The following is a 20327-nucleotide window of genomic DNA, read 5'->3' as shown; positions in this document are numbered from 1 at the left end:
GCCATGTCTTTGAGATGCGGAGATAATCTGTTTACCCACACCACATGTGTATTTCCCACCGTAAAACATGGAGGTGGTGTTATGGTGTGGTGGTGACACTGTCTGATTTATTTAGAGTTCAAGGTACACTTAACCAGCATGGCTACCACAGCATGCTGCAGCGATACGCCATCCCATCTGGTTTGGGCTTAGTGGGATTATCATTTGTTTTTCAACAGGACAATGACCCAACACACCTCCAGGCTGTGTAAGGGATCAGATGACCTGGCCTCCACAATTCCCCAATCTCAACCAAATCAGCATATGTAGGAACTCCTTCAAGACTGTTGGAAAAGCATTCCAGGTGAAGCTGGTTAAGAGAATGCCAAGAGTGTGCAAAGCCGTCAAGGCAAAGGGGTGGCTATTTGAAGAATCTCATATACATCTTGATTTGTTTAACACTTTTTTGGTTACTACATGATTCCATAGGTGTTACTTCATAGTTTGTCTTCACTATTATTCTACAATGTAGAAAACAGTAAAATAAAGAAAAAAACTTGAATGAGTAGGTGTTCTAAAACTTTTGACCGGTAGTATATATTTCACTAGAATCAGTGAATAATCTGTCAGCACTGAAAGCAGAGCATAGACCGAATATATAAAGAAACTTCACTTGAACTATGTGTCACAGACCCTACATAATGCTTAAGGTAATTTGTCACATTAATGGTGGTGAAGGGAAAGGGTTATGCCAAGTGTCTTATGTCTATTATAGCATTACATAGATGGCAGTATTAGGATGGGTTATTGGCCAAATAGTTCAAGTGAAGTGTGGCTAAAATCCACTGTCTACATTTAGAGAATGAGAGACTTAAGGGTAGGAAAGAAAACACTTGGTCTGTGCCATCTCACGCTCTAGTCATCTTAGCAATGAAAGGGAAAAGGGGGATACCTAGTCAGTTGTACAACTGATTACATTCAACTGAAATGTGTCTTCCTCATTTAACCCAGTCACTGGTCCCGAGCTTCATACAGCAGTTTGGCACCCTGTTAGGGAACAGATGTAGTACAGGCAGAGCTATACAAAATAACTATTTCAGCCATATACACACACAGTACGCAATGGCGGGTCTGAAGCTTGGATATCACACCATACAGTCCAGTAACATTTTAAGTCAAATATAACATTCCTGTTAAAAAACAAGCCAGACTGTTATGGTGGTGTACCTTGTGCATGGCAGCAAGCCATGAGGAGGCGGTTTTCTTGTCCTCTGCTGCCTCCATGCGTAGCTGCTTGGGGTCCTGAGAGCCCATTGGTTTGTAGTGGAGCAACATGCCACTGGCCCTGCAGTTTCCACCTGGATACAAAACACAAAGTTAGGCCAGGTTCAGTAACACACTCACTATACTTGCATAGACTCAAGGCTTTAGCAAAGATTGAAACCAAAACAGCTACCGGATGTTCAAACTAATGAACTTTGCGAGAAACGTACATAAAAACAAACAAAATGATAAAGAAACCTAGCAATAGACTTAACAAAATGAGAACTTACAGCAAGTGTACAAAACATTAGATACACCTGCTCTTTCCATGACAGACTGATCAGGGGAAAGCTATGATCCCTTATTGGTGTCGCTTGTTAAAATCTACATTCCAATCAGTGTATGAAGGGGAGGAAACGGCTTAAAAAGTTGTGCTTTATTAACCTTCGAGACATGGATTGTGTATGTGTGCCATTCAGAGGGTGAATGGGCAAGAAAAGATTTAAGTTCCTTTGAACGGGGTATGGTATTAGGTGCCAGGCACACTGGTTTGAGTCTCAAGAACTGCACCGCTGCTGGGTTTTTCATGCTAAACAGTTTCCCGTGTGTATCAAGACTGGTCCCCCCAAAGGACATCCAGCCAACTTGACACAAATGTGGGAGGCATTGGAATGCTTTCAACACCTTGTAGAGTCCATCCTCTGATGAATTGAGACTGAGGGCGAAAGTCAATGCAACTAAATATTAGAAAGGTGTTCCTAATGTTTTGTACACTCAATGTACATTTGCTATGGTGTGCCCTAATGAACATGATCCTGGTCACAGGCAGAGGGGCAATGAGATTCACTCTGGGTGTATAATCACACACATTATATCCCCCCATGGAAGCATGCATACCACAAGGATTTTAAGGATGTTGCCTTTGTTCTACCACTGATATCAAATGCATGTACAATGATGGCAAAGGCATCCTTATCAATAGCAGGGCCACAAACTCTGCAGGCAGATGAAGATAAGATGGGGACGAATAAGGGAGAGTGGGGGGCAAGGGAATATAACAGTGCTAACCTTCAGAGATATACTGACTGTCCAGCAGACTGGTGTAAGTGTGAATGTCATTCTCTAAGGCCAAAAGCAGAAGAGCCAGGCCGCCCAGTGGCAGGGTGAGAGAGAGAGAGTGTTAATAATATAGCAGAGAGGAAACAGTCAGGTACCAACACCAACTTACTGTACTTACCATGCTGTTGGATCAGTTATGGAGTTTCAAATCAATACAATGACGAGACAAAGTAATCCGAATTTTACTGTGGATTTATGATTACACTTCTGGTCATAAAGAGGAGAGAGCTAGTTCCTCCACCCACAGGAAGCCATAATGTCTCTTGATCAATAAACTTTCAACAAGCTGCACTGTATAACTGCTGTACTCTCGTACTGAGGGAGATAAAGCCAGGCTGTGTTAACAACCAAAGGACATCTGATCCAGAGCCTTACCTTCGGGGGTGGACTCCTCTGTCAACACCTGCATACTGGAGATCCGAGACAGCTCCACCTCAAAATGGCTCTCCCCATCTAAGAAGAGGTACCTGAGGAGTGGGAGAAATAAAAGAGCAAGAGAGGAGTTGAGACAAAGGGATGTACTGAAAGTCTTTCAGGTGAAAAATGTGTATTTTTCTAGTGGTTCTATCAAAGCATGTACTTTCAGCATTAACCTAAATAACTCCATTCTAGATACTTTTCCTGTGTGCCTGTGTGAAATATAAAACACTCACGATACCTGTGGTTGTTGGAGAGACGACACATCATGGTCTCAGACTTCTCGGAGGTGCCCAAAGTGACAATAAATGTACCACCTGCGTTTGACAAAGTAGTAATGTTACCAATGAGTCAAATCAAAAAAGCATGCCAATCAAAAATCACTAAGAATCCATCAAACTGTAGATACCTCCCAATCCACTGGTGTTATACTAAGAATACAGTATTGATTGACCATGCTAACAGGACCCCATTAGTTCAACATGCTACACGGCTTTGATTACAGTTCCCCCTCCCCACAGTATGTCCCTGCCACTGCAACCAGCCCTTGCCCTGGATCTTGTCATGCCACTAATGGATTTTTCATTACGGGCCTGGCTGGGTGATGCAGTGTAGAGGAGTCTATTTAGAACCACACTGGCTAGCCCGGCTCACTAACCACCCTATACACACACAGCTGTTAATTAACATAGACAGGTCTGTGTGTTTGGGTGTCCTCCTGACACGATTGATTCTTCCCTTTAAACTCACCTCCCATAAGCACTTTAAGCTGTTTGTCATAGAACTCCATTTCCTTCTGGGAGACCCGGCTGCACTCTCCACACTGCCGGACCGGGTCAACGAAGCACATCCGGGGAAGAGTCACCTTCTTACTGCAGCACTTATCACAGAAACACCGGCCACACCGCCGGCAGTGGTGCTGAACAACAGAACAGGGGAAGGAATGCAGAGGGAGTGATGAGGGTAAAGAAGGAATGCACAGTCCCATACATTTCAGAGATCTTAACTGTGCAAAAGTATTTAAGGGCTACAAAAACATTTTGGTTCCACAGTCAGGTAAAGCCTAGGCCTATAACTTGTAATTTATCTGATATTATGGGATCATAGTAAAGCAAGTCAAACCTTTCTTGTAAGGAAGTCAAATTTTTTGGTGCACTGCATACAGCTTGGGCACTGTAAGAGGAACAGGACATTAGCCAACAGTTAGTTGGTTCACTCAAGTTCAAACATGGACACAACAACCTCAATTTAAATGGATTACCAAAAGACCTCTCCCTTCCAATAACATAATCATCACAAACCTCACAGTAGCATAAACCCAGACTGTAAGGTAACACTGACTGTTTTAAAGTAACTGTCCAATGAAAATCACTTTAAAAAAAAGTTTATATTCTGTTAACTCATACCCAAATAATGTTGTTGACTCATCATTTACTCATGTGGCCAAAGCAGAAATTGGAGGAAAACACCCCCAACTCAAACACATATCTCAGACAGATGTTTTAAAAATGCTTGCCATTTCCTCAGGAAGAGCTGGCCAATCATCAGTTTACTTACATGAATTTTTTCATGACATGAGCACCAGAACAAAAGTAGAAAAATACTAAGCGCACACTTCCAACAACTAAACAAGTTAAAGTCGAGCAGTCATATATAAGAGTAAGAACATTTCAGCGAGACAACTCAAAGGCGAAATCCATTAACGGCAAGATAATGGAATTCATTGCCCTTGACAATCAACCGATCTGTCGTGGATGATGTTGGCTTTCGCCGACTGGTCGAGCACCGGTACTCACTACTTTTCAGATGTTGTCCTACCGGAGTTACACAGTATTGTTATAATGCACATCTATGAGCTACTTGTTATGGGTGTCACTGGTATTAGCTTCACGACTGACATTTGGACCAGCGACGTCAGCCCCATGAGCATGCTGAGTCTGTCGCACAGTGGGTCGACGAGGATTTCGTACAGAGGAAAGTCGTATTGCATGTTTAAGAATGTGCCGTTTCTCATACCGCTGCTGCCATTTCAATGGCATTTGAGAACATGTTTGAAACTTGGAAACATGAACACCCTCCTAGCGCCATTTGAACAACTGACTTGAGAAATAAGCTCAACTGCATCTGCAGCAGACGTGATACCCTCTGTCATGGCATTGAAAGGCCTGCTCAACAAAACTGCCGACAGACTGTGGGGTTAAAACTTACAAAAGTACTCGAGGCTGTGAACAAGCGATTCGATGCAGACAAGAAACAGGTTTTACGTGAAATGTTACATACACAGCTGGACAAGATGGAAACGGACCGAAGAAAAACGCACAGAAGAAGAGATGCCGGACAGAGCTGAAGCTTCACTGCTTGACATGTATGATGAAATCCTGGTTGAGACTGAACAAATGAACAACGAAACAGCACAGCAAGTAAGTGAAAGAAATAGGTTTTGATTATGATTTACTGGTAATGGGGACATGCGGAAATGCCAACAAAATAACTTTTTGGTCAGTGTGGTGTGTGTGTGTAACCTTTATTTAACTAGGCAAGTCAGTTAAATTCTTATTTACAATGACGGCCTACCCCGGCCAACGCTGGGCCAATTGTGCACCGCCCTATGGGATTCCCAATCACAGCTGGATGTGATACAGCCTGGATTCAACACAGGGACTGTAGTGACACCTCTTGCACTGAGAAGCAGTGCCTTAGACTGCTGTGTGTGTGTTAACTATTTAACTGTACTAGAATGCTTAAAAGGCTGTTGAAATTGACCAAAAAAATGATACCGATATTTACAATGAAAATACCAGAATAGGCCAAAAATGTCATTGGTGCATCCCTAATTCGATACTGATTTTATTGCAATTCAATGTTCCAAACATATTACTCACCATATTTCATGAGAAAACAAGTTTTGATGTCATGGAAATAAGTGCTGAAAACTAATTGTGTCCCTATTTAAATAGGATGGAGAACATGCTATTATTTAGAAAAAATACTAGAGTTTTGGTCCAGGTACAGCTAACTAGCACAAAAATAATTGTTATTGACAATACATCAAATACTTTTGACTAAAACAATCCAGAGTAACTGTTTTGATTCTCCCCCATTACTATTCAACATAGTTAATTACCATTATCTGGAAGGGGGAAAAAATGAATTGTAGTTAATCGATCATATTTCATAGAAATGTGGAAACACTCAATAGTTACTTTAATACCACCACATCTTAAAGCTGTGACCATTCAAACACACATAGGTGTAGAGGCAGTGAGGTGTGAAGCTGCTGGGATGGATTACTGTAGTCCATCACACAGCCATGTCCCAAGCCCATCCCCCACATTCATTCACTCGTACCCTCCATTGTTCCCTTTCTTTGACATTCTCTTGCAGTCCAGAGCAGCATCACTGACAGTAAACAGTGCTTTCAAATGTAGACCCATGATCATGGACCACTGGCATGTGTACATCTCGCAGAGAAGGCGAGAAATAGGTTTTAAGCTAACTTGCCGTCATATGAACAGCAATTACTTGACGAGGCAGGTGGCAGCTTTTGTTCTGTATTTTGGCAGACCCTGTTGGTGTTGCAAAATAATGTTAGCTAACGTTAGCTCCTGTAACGTTAGTGATGGCTCCATGTTCCCTACTTTAGAACGTTAACTGTGGCTAGCTACCGGTAGCTCTTGGCATTTACAGTTAGCAAACTGCAGAGCACTGTTAAAATGAAACCCCGCTATTTCTACAATTATCTTCTTAAAATTAGATTTTAACCTAACCCTAACCACACTGCTAACGTTATCCTTATGCTTAAAACAAATTTGTTTTCATTATTTATTTTACAATAGACAATTGTGACTGTGGTAACTAGCTAGTGACAACCCTACCAGATTGAATAATGAGTCTGGTCTACTAACTTGGGTTAGCTAGTTATACAAATATTTGACCCTACTGTACTGACAGTGGCCAGCAGCAAGCAAGTATGCAACGCCCAGTTCAGGGGCCAAGTCCGTTTGTCTGAGCGGCGTTGCCCTCTTGTTATTTCAGCCCTAATAGTCACTTACCTCTTTGTCCGGGACCCACTGAGGTTCATCTAACGAAAAGGGGCTGTTAAACGCTCCATTCTCCGGGACCATTCGAAGTCCACTTGGGCTTCGAACCAATTTCTTGCCATCAGGCACTGAAGACATTTTTCCACAACCAGCAATTATAAAAATAAATAAAAAATCCGCCCATACGCCAAAGACACGCCCATTTAATTGATTGACATAGCCGTTATCCAATATAAAGACGTGGAGTAAAATCACGGATGTCATGTGATGAACTGTGTTGTGTTTTATATCAAAAATGTGGGTTGGACTTCGCTGTCGGTGAGACGAGAACAACATGCTCTCGTGTTTGTCTATAAAGCACTTCTGAATAAACTACCTTCTTATTTATCATCACTCATCAATATTAGAATTAGAATTCCTAAAACCAGGTCTCAAGCATGGATTACACTTGAGGCCCATGCGATTTCCACAGAGTTGGGTAGGGCTGCCTTTTCCTGTTACGCTCCTTGCCTATGGAATAGCCTGCAGACTAAACTTAAACTTGAGACTCTTGTCCCCCTGTCGCCCATTTTAAATATTTATTGGAGGATTTTATTTTTGTATTGCTTGTAACTGTTTCGGGTAATGCAAGTTATTGTGCTGTTAGGGAATAACCTGTGTGTAAATGTAATCTGTTGCTGTATTTTTTTGTGTTATCTGTGATCGTTTTGTTTGTCTTGTGTAGTTTCTTAATAATTGTACATAAACTGTATGTGTAAACATGTATACGCAGGGCCCAACAGTAAAATAGACCTTGGTCTCAGTCTGTGTTCCTTGTTGAAATAAAGGTACAAAAAAAAAACTGGAGCAAACGCAAAGTGATGTTGTTTGGCTTTAGGACGCCAACCATTGGCTGTGCCAGTCAAAAAAGTCCTGTTTTTGCTCATGAAACAATTTCTTTGCAATAGAAAATCCTACCAATAAATAAAAAAGCTATTTACGGTTTCTATGCCTGTAGTTTTCCATGTGGCCCAATGAGTGAATTCTGAAAAACTATGCAAGGATTGTTCCATGGGGTGTGGTTTTTGGGCATTCTAGAATCCGTTTCTTTTCTTCCATTTGTCATAGTGTTCTAACGATTCATATGTTATTGTTCTTAGTGCCATCCGTTGAAAACAGACATATGAAAAGATTCTGGGGATAAGCATGGGCATGTGTGGCGAGTTGATATGTAAAACTTGGCTATTCAGATTTTTATCTGGCCATATAGTCTGTTAAAAATAAATGAAATATTTATTTTATTTACTGAGATATTAGATATTAGAGTATACTGAAAATATTTCTTAAAAGGTGCATTGAGTTTTCAATATTAGTGAGTTATATCAGAAGATCGTCGGCAAATAAGTTTAGTTTATATTTATGTTTACCAACACTGATACCTGTTGCGTTTGGGTCCTGTCTGCAAGCAGTTCAAATGCCAGTGCAAACAAGGAGGGGAAGAGAGGACATCCCAGTCTTGTGCCCTTTTTTTAATCAGATAATTTATTATTTGTGTATATTTTTGCTTTAGGATATTTCTATAATATTTGTATATGAAATGTATTATTTCAGCTGTAAAGTTAAAGGCTTCCAAAGTTTTGAATAGAAAAGGCCATTCAAGACAGTCAAAAGCCTATTCGGCATCAACAGCCATTATTGATAAGTCTACATCTTGTTTTTAAGCATATTTTATTATACTGAAACATGTTCTTGTATTTGTTTGTAAGTGCCTATTTTTAATAGATCCTGTTTGATTAATATATATCAAGTCTGGTAAGACTTTTGCTATTCTGTTGCTTATGAGGTTTGTTATTTTACTGTCAATTTAGGAAAGTTATGGGTCTGTAATCTGCAGGGGACTCCAGATTTGTATGGTTTTAATATAACTGGTTGATACATGGAACTCAGAAGCACTGAATTGAGTGACATGTGTGTTGTCATTTGAGTATACGGCCTCTACTTTGTCCCAGGCTGTCAAATAAAATTCTATGGGAACGCTGTCCATACCTGGTGCTTTTCCCCCGGTTAATGTTTTAACAGTCTCTAATATTTATTTTCGGGTGATTTCTATTTTAGTGATCATTTTTTGTCTGCTGATAGTTGCTTCAGGGTTAATGAGCCTAAGAAGGCTGTAGGATCAGTCCAACTGTTGTTTAATTCTGATTTATATTGATTTTCATAAGGCTTTTAAGAATTTTATTAATGGTGTTGTTGTTTCTAATTAAAGCATTTGTATCCTTATCTTTTCAATGTATAACCAGTTTATTGTGTATTCATTTTGTAAGGGCTGCTAGGTGTTTACCAGGTTTATTTGACATTACATAGTATGCTTTATTTGAGTTTAACCTGTAGCTGTTGGCTCTCTTCAAAAGTAAACTGTCATATTCCTGCTTAATTTCCGACGTTGTATTTTCTTCTACCTTGTAAATAATTTGTTTTTCTTTAATTACAATTTCTAACTTGGATTAAATTATCATTCCCCTAATGTATGCCTTAAAAGCATCCCAAATTATGTCTGACCTCTATGTCTACATTTGTAATGGTAAAGGTATTTTATTTTTTCGTTCATTTATTTGATGAATGTCTGGTCTTGAAGATGCACTCTGTTCATTCTCCATATCCTGTCAGTTAGTGTACTTTCTGTTGCTGTAACTAAGCATGATACCAGAGAATGATCCGATATTACTATGTCCTGGATTTTTTAACTCAGTATATTGTTGAGTGCATTTTTGGAAATAAAAATGTAGTCACTTACTGAATCGATTTTCTTATAAAAATATATATAAACAAAGGAGTAGTCTTTTGTTGGGAATAGTAATTTCCAGGTGTCTTGTAAATTATTTGTAGAGATCACATTTTTCAGCCTCTTTGGAGGCTCCTTAAATTTGCCTTTTTTAATGCTATGTCAGTTGCCGAATGTGTGATTTAGGTCTCCTGCTAAAATAATAGTTCCTTTCTGGGTTTGATATACTGTAGCTTGAAATCTATCTAAAAAAATATAGCTATAAAAGTGTAACTCTTGCAGGAAGACCACAACTGCTTACAATCTCTTTAAATGTTCAAGAATCTTATGCATTTTTTTTGCCATCATGGAGCCCGTGCAGATTCCATGTAATATGTTGGAGTTGTTGGCATTTACTTAAATAGAATCAAAGTTAACCTTGTCTGTTCCGTCCATCTTTGAAGAATAAGATAAACTGTTTTATCAGACCTGTCAAAAGAGCACGGTGGACATCTCATGGATATGGGAGTCATAGTATGAATACATAGTTATTGTATACATTACATATATAGAACGTGTGAATAAGTAGGCTGAGCAAACATTTACAGAGGACACACAAAAAACATAAAGCAAGTTCTTTGTACTTTGAGGCACTGTGCCTTTTTAGGGCTTTTAAGCTCCAACTCCACTCCTAATGTACCAAAGGTCTGTGGGTTATGTCATTGTAGATACATTGTAAATAAACTCAGCAAAAAAAGAAAACGTCCTCTCACAGTCAACTGCGTTTATTTTCAGTAAACTTAACATGTGTAAATATTTGTATGAACATAACTCTTCGATGACCATGGCAGAACACTGACATTCCTGTCTTGCGGGAAATCACGCACAGAACGAGCAGTATGGCTGGTGGCATTGTCATGCTGGATGATGTCAAGATGAGCCTGCAGGAAGGGTACTACATGAGGGGGGAGGATGATGCTGTGACACACCATCCCAGACCATGACGGACCCTCCAACTCGATCCCGTTCCAGAGTACAGGCCTCGGTGTAACGCTCATTCCTTCGACGATAAACGTGAATCCGACCATCACCCCTGGTGAGACAAAACCGCGACTCGTCAGTGAAGAGCACTTTTTGCCAGTCCTGTCTGGTCCAGCGACGGTGGGTTTGTGCCCATAGGCGACGTTGTTGCCGGTGTCTGGTGAGGACCTGCCTTACAATAGGCCTACAAGCCTTAAGTCCAGGCTCTCTCAGCCTATTGCGGACAGTCTGTGCACTGATGGAGGGATTGTGCGTTCCTGGTGTAACTCGGGCAGTTGTTCTTGCCATCCTGTACCTGACCCGCAGGTGTGATGTTCGGATGTACCGATCCTGTGCAGGTGTTGTTACTTGTGGTCTGCCACTGCGAGGTAGATCAGCTGTCTGTCCTGTCTCCCTGTAGCACTGTCTTAGGCGTCTGACAGTACAGATATTGCAATTTATTGCCCTGGCCACATCTGCAGTCCTCATGCCCCCTTGCAGCATGCCCAAGGCACATCCACACAGATGAGCAGGGACCCTGGGGCTCTTTCTTTTGGTGCTTTTCAGAGTCAGTAGAAAGGCCTCTTTAGTGTCCTAAGTTTTCATAACTGTGACCTTAATTGCCTACCGTCTGTAAGCTGTTAGTGTCTTAATGACCGTTCCACAGGTGCATGTTCATTAATTGCTTATGGTTCATTGAACAAGCATGGAAACAATGTTTAAAGCCTTTACAATGAAGATCTGTGTTATTTGGATTTTTACAAATTATCTTTGAATGACAGGGTTCTGAAAAAGGGACATTTCTTTTTTTGCTGAGTTTACATTGGAGACTGCCACTTAAATACTGTTGTCAGTGTGTAATACCTTGTTAATTAAATGTAAGTATAGTGGCTGGTGGGGCTCTACTTGGGGAGCTTGGGTCCACCGAAAGACTGAAGTGAGATGAGTGGAGGCACCACACATACTTCAGGGAAGTGTCTGATGTACTCCCAGCCACCTCATCCCAAACAATCCACCTGCATTCTAATATTGTATATTTTTTCTATTTGTTCAAGACTCATTCAAGATTTTAGATTCCCTAAAACATGATCACTTTTGAAGTGTTTGTATGATGATTACAGATAGGGTATTTCATAGTCGTTGGATTTAATGAAAATCCTGTAGGGGGCGCTGAGAGAACAATAATTATCCTGTGTTTCTCCTTTCTCCACTGCCATGCTCTGCTCCGTGACCATGCTCATTTATCAGACCAAAGAATGATAGAGAGACTAAGAAAAACATTTGTATAGTTTTATTCAAACAATTTATACCATATAATATATTTTCTCAGGACAAACACTTCACCACAGTTCAGGCTAAAGGGATCCAGCCAGCACAGCAGTCATCCTAAGGGAAAGGGGCTGGAAGTTTGGATAGGTACCAATTGTGTTCCTATTGCCAGTCTAGCCCAGGACATCTCCAAACATACTCAAGCCCAACCGCAAACAAAAAAAAGTTAACTTGGACAGTCTGGTGCATTGACTGTGTCACAAATAATAGGGTGATGTCATCATTAACATTTCCCAGCAGTGTTTCATTAGTTCAGGGCGTGTTGTCCTTCTCCATGATTCTGTGCACCACCTCAAGTGACTCAGAAGCTGCGTTCACACTGCCAGCCTAATTCTGATATTTGTTTTATTTACTGGTCTTTTGACCAATCGGATCAGCCCTGAAAAAGATCTGATGTGATTGGCCAAACTACCAAAAATAGAATGGAAAAAAATGGAAAATAGGTCAGAATTGGGCTGCCTGTGTAAACGCAGCCATGCTCATAGGATTACTTGCAAATTACTCAGTACTCCATGGTTCCCTCTGCTCATGACAACTTGCTTGTTTATCATAAAAATAGGTCCTGTTCCTTGGATAGTGTAACCGGTCTGGTCAATTTAACCCTAATTAGTAATGTTTCACCCCTCTTTAAGTCATCCTGGTGAGGGACTGGGGAAGTTCCTGGGCCTATGATGTCTGAAGTCAAATGGAACAGTCACCTTCCTTACATAAGAGAACGCTATCACACATCCCCATCAACAGACCACATTAACAGTCCACCCAACAAGCAATCCAAACCCATGTCAGTAGGATCATGTCTGTGGACCTAAAAAAGGCACGCTTTGGAAAGGAGCAAACGTTAACTTGAAAGTTTTGAGAAAGTAAAACAATGTAAATGTGGGAGTGAGAGCAAGTCCTATAATGGATCAATAAAAACATTTGTTGAATTTTTTGGTTGGATATTTAATCTAATGAAGTCCAAGTACTTCAGCTTAATTTCACTCTTTATACATAGTCTTACTCTTGATTAATCATTCAACATACAGAAACAGATTGGTACAAATTAGTAAACAATGTCTTTACTCCAGATTGTAACAATATTTTTATGCCATTACTGGAAAATGCATTTGATTGTAACAGGTTCTTGTGTTAAATATCTAGTGCAGTCAGTGTATATCAAAACTAGCTTCGCTAGCCATCTTCTGTTCTGTGACAATCCTGAGAAATCCACCAGATATACTTAATGTGCCAACAGAATGATCCTGACTCATAACTTCACATACATTTTGAGCAGTCTCTTGAAATTGCAGTAACATCATGAAACTAGAAGCAGAGCTATCCATTTCAAGACCTCTGATACAAAGAAATAAGATTCCCCAGATCAGCATAGGAAATAAAATAAACCATAATTTACACAACCCAAATGTAAAACATAAAACAACAAGCACATCTAGCACTTCAATAAGAACACACAGGACATCAATTTGGATGAAAGGGGGTAAGACAGCAGAGTTAAGTACCCTATTGGGACCTCCTGAACTGCTCACATATTCCATTCAAGTGATAACCAAATGATTTAAGATTCGATTTAGATGTGTGGAGGTAAGGTAGGACAAAGCAATCACACACACAGAAAATACAAAAATGAACATTCTCTCATTTGAGCACTTAACTATAAAATATAGGTGCATACTTACATCCACACACACGCATTTACACTTGACTTAGCGTTATACATTTGTCATTCATTATAACTAATCTCATGTTGTTCGACATATATTGATAGAAAAAAGAGAAAACATTTCAATGAAAACACCTAAGCAAACCAGTGATGAGATCAAAGTGCAATGAGATTGTGAAACCTATGTACTGCAGCCAGCTGTATACCTACAATAGGGAGGGGGTTGTTTAGGAGACTGACCCCATGACCTCTGTCACTTCTCCACTGGAACATTCTGAGTTCCGACCTTCAATGCGCCAGGTCAGTGTGGCTGGAACTCAGGTCACGGCTCTTTCTCAGATGATTATTTCGCTCCTAGAGTGGGCAGCAGAGATTTATCGTGGTGAACAATCGATAGCAGTCAGTTTATAAAAGGATTAACATTGGAGTCAATTCATGTAGAACGTTGCAAGTAGAATTTTGAATGGTTGGTGTTGATCATCTGATTACAGACTACTATACCTGGTTCACCTTAAGTCTAATTTCCTCATTGCAGCCACATAAATCAACTGTCAAAATGTATCATTTCCTACATCTACCGTGCACATCATTCATTACTGTGAGTTGTGACTAAGGGGTTATAGATTAGTGTACACACAATGAGAAACTTGTTAGTCATTACATTAGTGACCAGTTTCTGAGATGACTGCACAGGTGGACAGGGGCAAGGGACAGCTTGACCACAGATCACAACCAAGAGGACCATTGGGGAATTGTTGTTTCATAAAGTCTCAGATAGTGTGTAAGAAAGAGGGAGGAAGATAAACACGGGATGGTGAGGGAGAAGAGACCCAGAAAAAAAATGGGGAAAGATTGAGTGACGTGAAAGATGGAGCGAGAGAGACAGTTAGGCTCCTTACTTGGTAGAGGTCTCCGGCAGCCTTGTCCACCACGTTTAGAACACCCAGTGAGCTGGCTCGCTTCATGCTGCACCCAGAACAGTGGCATGCAAGGAGATGTCAGTGAGAGCCGGGTTGAGGGGTCAAGAGTGAGGAGAGGGACATGTGGCCCATGAAGATGGTATGTGGATTAATAACTAAAATGAGACTCACTCACGGGTTAGTTTCTTCAGACAATGCCCCGACACAAATACATAAAGCCATCTCTATGAGCTAAATCATAACATATGGGTTAAAGGACACACTTAACAAAAGTTGAAGAGAGTGTGACAACAAATTGATTAAAGGGAGTAGTATTCGGTGCCAAATTCATTGAATTCTATTGATACAGCGCTCTACTAGATTAGAAAGGTCATCATAATGGGGTTAAATCGTCATTGATAATGAGTTAGGAACGTAAAAATGGTCTGAGGGATAGAAAGAGCAGAAGAGAGGAAAATGAGTCAGAAAACAGAATGTCAACAAATAGATGAGGCATGCAGTAGCCATTCACTTTTATTAGTCAGAAATAAAAAAAACACAGCATAGATATGTATTAGAATAATAAAATAAAACAAAATGCCCATGCAGACAAAAAATAAATTCACCAAAAAAACTCTGATATTTGCACCTTGTTTTGAAAATGTAGTTTAAAAATGGTGAAAAAAGGAAAACTAATAAAATATGGCTTTCATATGCAGGCATTTCAAAGCAGGCAATTAGTAGTAGTTTGGTCATCTAGAGCTCTTAATCATTCTTTATTTAGTCCTGTCTCTAGGCCAGATTGTCCCTCACAGCTGATTGAGAGTACTTTGTGTACACATGGCCGCGGGAAGTTGTTTTGCGTTGTGCGTATGTGAGTATTTGTAATAATGGCCTAGTTCACTATTTTTGTGGAAAAACAATTATTATTATTTTTAAAGCAGATGTTACTTTTTATACAAATTATAAGGACATAAAATAGAGAAGCTCACTGTTGACTGAGGCACTAGGAGTCAGAGTCCTCTGTAGTTTCAGAATCAGTCCGACTTGCTCTGCCTGTCAGCTCAAAGCACTTCCCTCACTGGACATATCCACACAGGCAATGTAGTCTGGAATAGTACCCTGTTTCTAGAGCGTGACATTGAGCCAGTAAAAGTCTGTACCAGTCACAGTATGTGGCATTCATAGTGTATGAAAGTGAAAATGCACAAGTAACAGGCTCTTGAATGTGTTAGTTAGTGCAACCCCCAGTGGTTCATTAGCTGTGCCAAACAGGACTCAGAGTTACACCAGAGTTAACCCACAGCTGAGTAGAGATCCCTCCAGAAGCAGGGTGGCTTAGTCTTTTCTGGGGCTCCCGAGTGGCGCAGCATCTCAGTGCTAGAGGAGTCACTACAGACCCTGGTTCGATTCCAGGCTGTATCACAACCGGCCGTGATTGGGAGTCCCGTAGGGTGGAGCACAATTGGCCCAGCATCATCTGGGTTAGGGTTTAGCTGGGGTAGGCCATCATTGTAAATAAGAATTTGTTCTTAACTGACTTGCCGAGTTAGATAAAGGTTAGATACAAAAAATATTTGTTGTATTTATAACCTTTATTGTAACCTTTATTTAACTAACTGTGCATGAAGGGGTCAAAGGTGAGGAGAATAGTTACCCAGAGTTTTTGGGGTCCCACTCCCGTGTGCTGCCGCCCTTCAGCTTGCGGACCAGTTTCTCACTGCTGCGGCGAATAGAGGCACGGAGTTTACTGAAGGAGCCGCTCCGCTTCAGAGAGCCGGAACCGTCCTGATGAGAGAGGTCAGAGGGTTACTTTCACACTCACATCTTGCATACACACAGGTAGAGACAAACATGCATGCAGAGTTGCACACACCCCCACACTCAGTACAGATATGCACGCACGCACACAATCAAAATACAGAGAATTGGCTCAGCAACTTCTATTGTCTGCATATGTGATGGACTGTGCAAGTGCTTGTTTTTGCATGTGCATCCGATTAGACTCTCTGTTGAGACAAAACATGTCGGCCTCATCCGTGCGCTATTCAGAAATGATGCTATAAAGAAATTAGAGAAGCCCTCCAAAAACATTGTATAAAGTTATGCTCACAATAGTTCTCTTGGGTCAACAGAGCAGAGCAATGTAAATTCCTTCTAAAGGTTTTCATGCTTTATTCATTCAAGGTAGCAATATCCATCCTGCTATGTTTAATCAGATCTTGGAGTAACAGCTTTTCATCCTCTGTGGTTATTCACACAGCTCTGACCCCTAACCTTTGAACTGTCCACTAGGACACCACCATGGAGAAGAGAAGGAAAAGGACGGGTCACTTTACCATGGTCCCGGAGTTGACCTCTACCATCAAGATTTAGACACACACACACCCCGTTTTACGCACACACACACACACACACAGAAAGAGAGAGAGCACACAAAGAGGCTACAGGCAAAGATGTGGGTGAGCAAAGACTTACGTTTTATTAGAAGTTAAGAGATACATACTATAAGAAGCACAGACAGGACAGAGTAGATTAGTAGGAGCCATGAAGAGAAGTGTCCAAATTCCACTCTGCAGAGTGAGGCATCTCCCACTCCTCTGTCCTATACCCCCCTCTACACTCCCCATCTCCTCCCACCATCTGGCTCTGTATACACAGGAGCTGCATTGTCTTCTGACACTCCCTCCTGATCAGGACATGACAACACCGTTAAGTTTGACATCAATAGGACCATATGGAGCATAGGATCAAACACTACTAAAGAAACTCGACAGCAGCCTAGAGCCACCACGGTACTCTGAGGGAGCATACAGGATGATGATCATGCCACCAACTCATAGAATTCACAGTATGTTAGTTAAATCACTACGAGCAAAAGCAGACCGGTATGCATCATTACTTCTAGTAAATGCTGGAAACGCAACACCACACACACCCTACTGAGAGATAGAACAGATAGAGTGAGGAGACAGAGTATTTAAGTACAGAAAAGAGCAAGGTAAGGTAATGGCAGGAGGCAGGAGTGGCTTGGTTTGGTTCTGAGACATAGAGCCCAGCCCCCCTGGTCCCATTGACAGTGGATAGGAGGATAGAACTAGGGACAGCTTGGCCCAGTAGAGTCACCAGACAGACAGCCCAGAGGAGGAGAGAAGAGCCTGAAGAGAAGACACAACTGCAAAGCTGGAGGGGTGGCAGGCGAGCTGGTGTCCGTCATGCAGAAGACAAGTACTTAGAACCACAACAAGGCATCTGGGATTATGCCTGCTGGTCAGACAGGGTGAAGAGAGGGAGGAAAAAAGAAAGAGAGAGGGAGACAAATTAAAAGGAATACCAAGAGAGGCAGAAGAGGGTATTGAAAAACAGAGATGAAGATGAGGTAGAGTAAAGTGAGAAAATGAGGAAGAGAAGGAAAGCAGAGCAAGTCAGACAGACAGCAGAGGTCAGCCAGTGTTTCCCCTACAGAGACAGTATTTCTCCAGGTAGGGCTGTGGCGGTGCTTTACAACTGCAGAAGGCATCAGGGCTCAAAATTAGCAACAGCTAAAGAGATTTATAGGGCAAAGGAAACTATAAGCAACCACACAAATCCAGGGACCAAGGGTAAAGTAAAAACAGTAGCCTAAAAACTAATTGAGGAGTGAATTAAATCAGTCCTTATGGCACTTGAATCCCTTATCAAGTGCATCCAACTGATGCAAAGGCAGCATGGATTTGGAATTGCTCATATGACCTCAGAGCCTAAATGGTCAGTTAAAGTATTTCTCAATACACTGAGGTCCTAGCCAGTATGAGCTAACCAGTGTCCTGGTCATGATGGTAAATTCAGTAGTTGTGTAAGTTGGAAAGTGTATGAATAGAACAGGCTCATTTCAGCCGATCTAAAAAAACTGTGAAGTTAATCCACAAAACAACCAACAATGTGACTATAACCCCAAAATAAACTAAAACGACTGCCTGTGTGTTTTAACCCAGTTAGGTTTCTGTAATAAACATGAGTCAATTCCCTGTACAAAGCCATCAGCCATTTTCCACTGCCAAGTTCAGAGGACCTGAGGCTCATCCATGGGCAAATCAAATCAAAGCTCCGGAAAACCCAAAAAAGACGACAAACAAAGGAAAATAGGACTAAAGTGGGTGACAGAACCCACCCAAACAAAGCAGAAGTGAAGGGGGTATTCTTGGAGAGATACTGTGTCTGGGGAACAGTCTGTCTTCTAGCACACTTAAATCATACTTACACACACAGTAGTACAGGTTTTACTCAGAGAGGAAACAACAAGTTAGCCCACCACAGCACTACATGCACAGACAAAGGGATGCAGACAGTAAATACACACTCAGAATCAGCTAGAATAATGGGACAGATTGTACAGGTTGAATGCTGTCCCACCACTCTGGCTGGTAATAACCTGCCACTGGATGCAGAAAAAGACAGCAGGGGTACTGTATCACAATCATCATACATGTTTAAGTCTGTCCATCCATCCTTACCAGTATGTACTATGTGTGTCTGACAGAGGTTTCAGCACTACACGCCCCACACACAATGGGCAGGAGAGGCACATACAGTACAGACAGTACAGTAAACACAAACACACATGATGAAAGTGTCAGAGGGACATTGAAGATGTACAGTACAGAGCCCACATGCATCAGTAGTGATGAGAACATGAATGAGTCACCATGGCGACAGAGGTGTTGTTTAACACACAGGTTAGTGTCTGACTGAGACAGTCCGATAGGTGAGCAGTACAGTAGAGAACACAGGTTACGAATGTGCCTGAGCCCAGTCTCCCCGGAGCCTTGAGCTGAGGGCAGACCAGGCAGGCAGGGGACTCCAAGGAGGAGATGCTGATTGGTTGTCTTGGGCACTACGGCTACTGTTGCTATGGGAGCAGGGCAGTTCTGAATAGCAGACTACAGCAGAGAGTGTGGTGTGATTTGCAAACATATGCTGTGACCAAGAGGACTTTACTGCAGTAATCGGATAGAACCAGTGAGAATAGCATACAGTTGTCAGACTAATGCATGGAAAGGACGAGTTTGTTGTGTGCAATATACTGTTTGCTGAAAACAAAATAGAACCATACAAAACATATGGCTTCTATACTAGACACAGTAACTTGCTGGCACAAAGGTCTGATAAGTAATTTTATGTAAGCAGCTGGAGTGTTCACTCAGTTGAGGACTATAAGCATGAGTGTAGACTAGAAGCATTAGTGTAGAACAGAGGTGGTGATTATAACTACAAACTGGCCAGACAGTCAATCAGCATTATAACCTTAGCTATCACACAAATAATATGGAGTCATATAGAATCTAGGACACTGGCAACTCAGTCCTCATCAAATAATTGACAAGTTGTAGAGGATATGCACTTTAAGAGTAGGTAAGAAATAACTTTAAATGTTCAGTAATATCCTCATTGACAGAAGCCACTGTTCACTGCTCATTAGTAGATTAAATAAATCATCAATTGTAATGTATAATCTTAACATTGATAATTTCTAGAGACGTTTTCAAAGCAAATTGAGAAATCAGATGAGATATTAATCACAAAGCCAATCATAACAAATATTTTCCATCCCAATTGGGCTTTTCTCTAGGAGGATCTAAGGGGTGTGTTTGTACCCCTTCCTACTCCCTGTGTGTGGCCTGGGCTGTGTACTGTACTTACCCCGTTCCACTCCACGCTCATACTCACTTCCTCGCCCCCGTCCGGGCCACTCTCATACTTGACCGTGGCGTCGGAGGTCAGGCTCTCACGGCTCCACTGCTTCTCCCGCGCCTCTGGCTCACTCAGAACATCCGCCACACGCTGTTTGTGCACCGTGTCCAGACCCTGGCCATGTGGACAGG

General features: G+C 41.4%; 2 protein-coding genes across 20 annotated transcripts in view; both read right to left on the bottom strand.

Annotated features, from left to right (window-relative positions):
- Positions 1–926: 926 nt before the first annotated feature.
- On the bottom strand, positions 927–7014 carry LOC109894432 (zinc finger FYVE domain-containing protein 21). Of its 2 annotated transcripts, XM_020487912.2 has the most exons (8): positions 6831–7014; positions 3901–3951; positions 3529–3697; positions 3020–3095; positions 2737–2828; positions 2311–2364; positions 1207–1337; positions 927–1026 (listed from the first exon to the last, which is right to left on the bottom strand). In XM_020487912.2, exons 1-8 carry the CDS (start codon positions 6954–6956, stop codon positions 991–993), a joined length of 735 nt encoding a protein of 244 aa, XP_020343501.1. In that variant the 5' UTR covers positions 6957–7014; the 3' UTR covers positions 927–990. The 2 variants fall into 2 exon arrangements, with proteins under 2 accessions (XP_020343501.1, XP_020343503.1); XM_020487914.2 differs by lacking the exon at positions 2311–2364 and having other exon boundaries at positions 6831–7010.
- Positions 7015–11854: 4840 nt separating this feature from the next.
- Positions 11855–20327, bottom strand: part of LOC109894433 (kinesin light chain 1) — a 40755-nt gene continuing 32282 nt past the window's right edge. For 2 of the 18 annotated variants that reach the window (XR_004210612.1, XR_004210613.1), the window contains exons 13-16: positions 20173–20310; positions 16124–17730; positions 14467–14533; positions 11855–13921 (exon numbers count right to left, since the gene is read on the bottom strand). Coding sequence is in view for 8 of the 18 variants with exons in the window: in XM_031828897.1 (XP_031684757.1) it covers positions 14338–14533; positions 16124–16254; positions 20146–20310 (492 nt within the window). In the remaining 10 variants the exon portion in view is untranslated. The other 16 variants (XM_020487915.2, XM_031828900.1, XM_031828897.1 and 13 more) reach the window with 14 other exon arrangements.

The sequence above is a fragment of the Oncorhynchus kisutch genome, linkage group LG7, assembly GCF_002021735.2.
Source record: "Oncorhynchus kisutch isolate 150728-3 linkage group LG7, Okis_V2, whole genome shotgun sequence".
NCBI lineage: Eukaryota > Metazoa > Chordata > Actinopteri > Salmoniformes > Salmonidae > Oncorhynchus > Oncorhynchus kisutch.
This window is presented reverse-complemented; position numbering and strand designations above follow the sequence as displayed.

Excerpts from the sequence above, each read along its gene's own strand:
- LOC109894432 (XM_020487912.2), bottom strand. The coding sequence starts at position 6,956 with ATGTCTTCAGTGCCTGATGGCAAGAAATTGGTTCGAAGCCCAAGTGGA. Across the intron at positions 3,952-6,830 it reads AGTGGGTCCCGGACAAAGAG|TGCCCAAGCTGTATGCAGTG; the intron begins GTAAGTGACTAT and ends TTCCTCTTACAG. Across the intron at positions 3,096-3,528 it reads GCTTAAAGTGCTTATGGGAG|GTGGTACATTTATTGTCACT; the intron begins GTGAGTTTAAAG and ends TGTCAAACGCAG.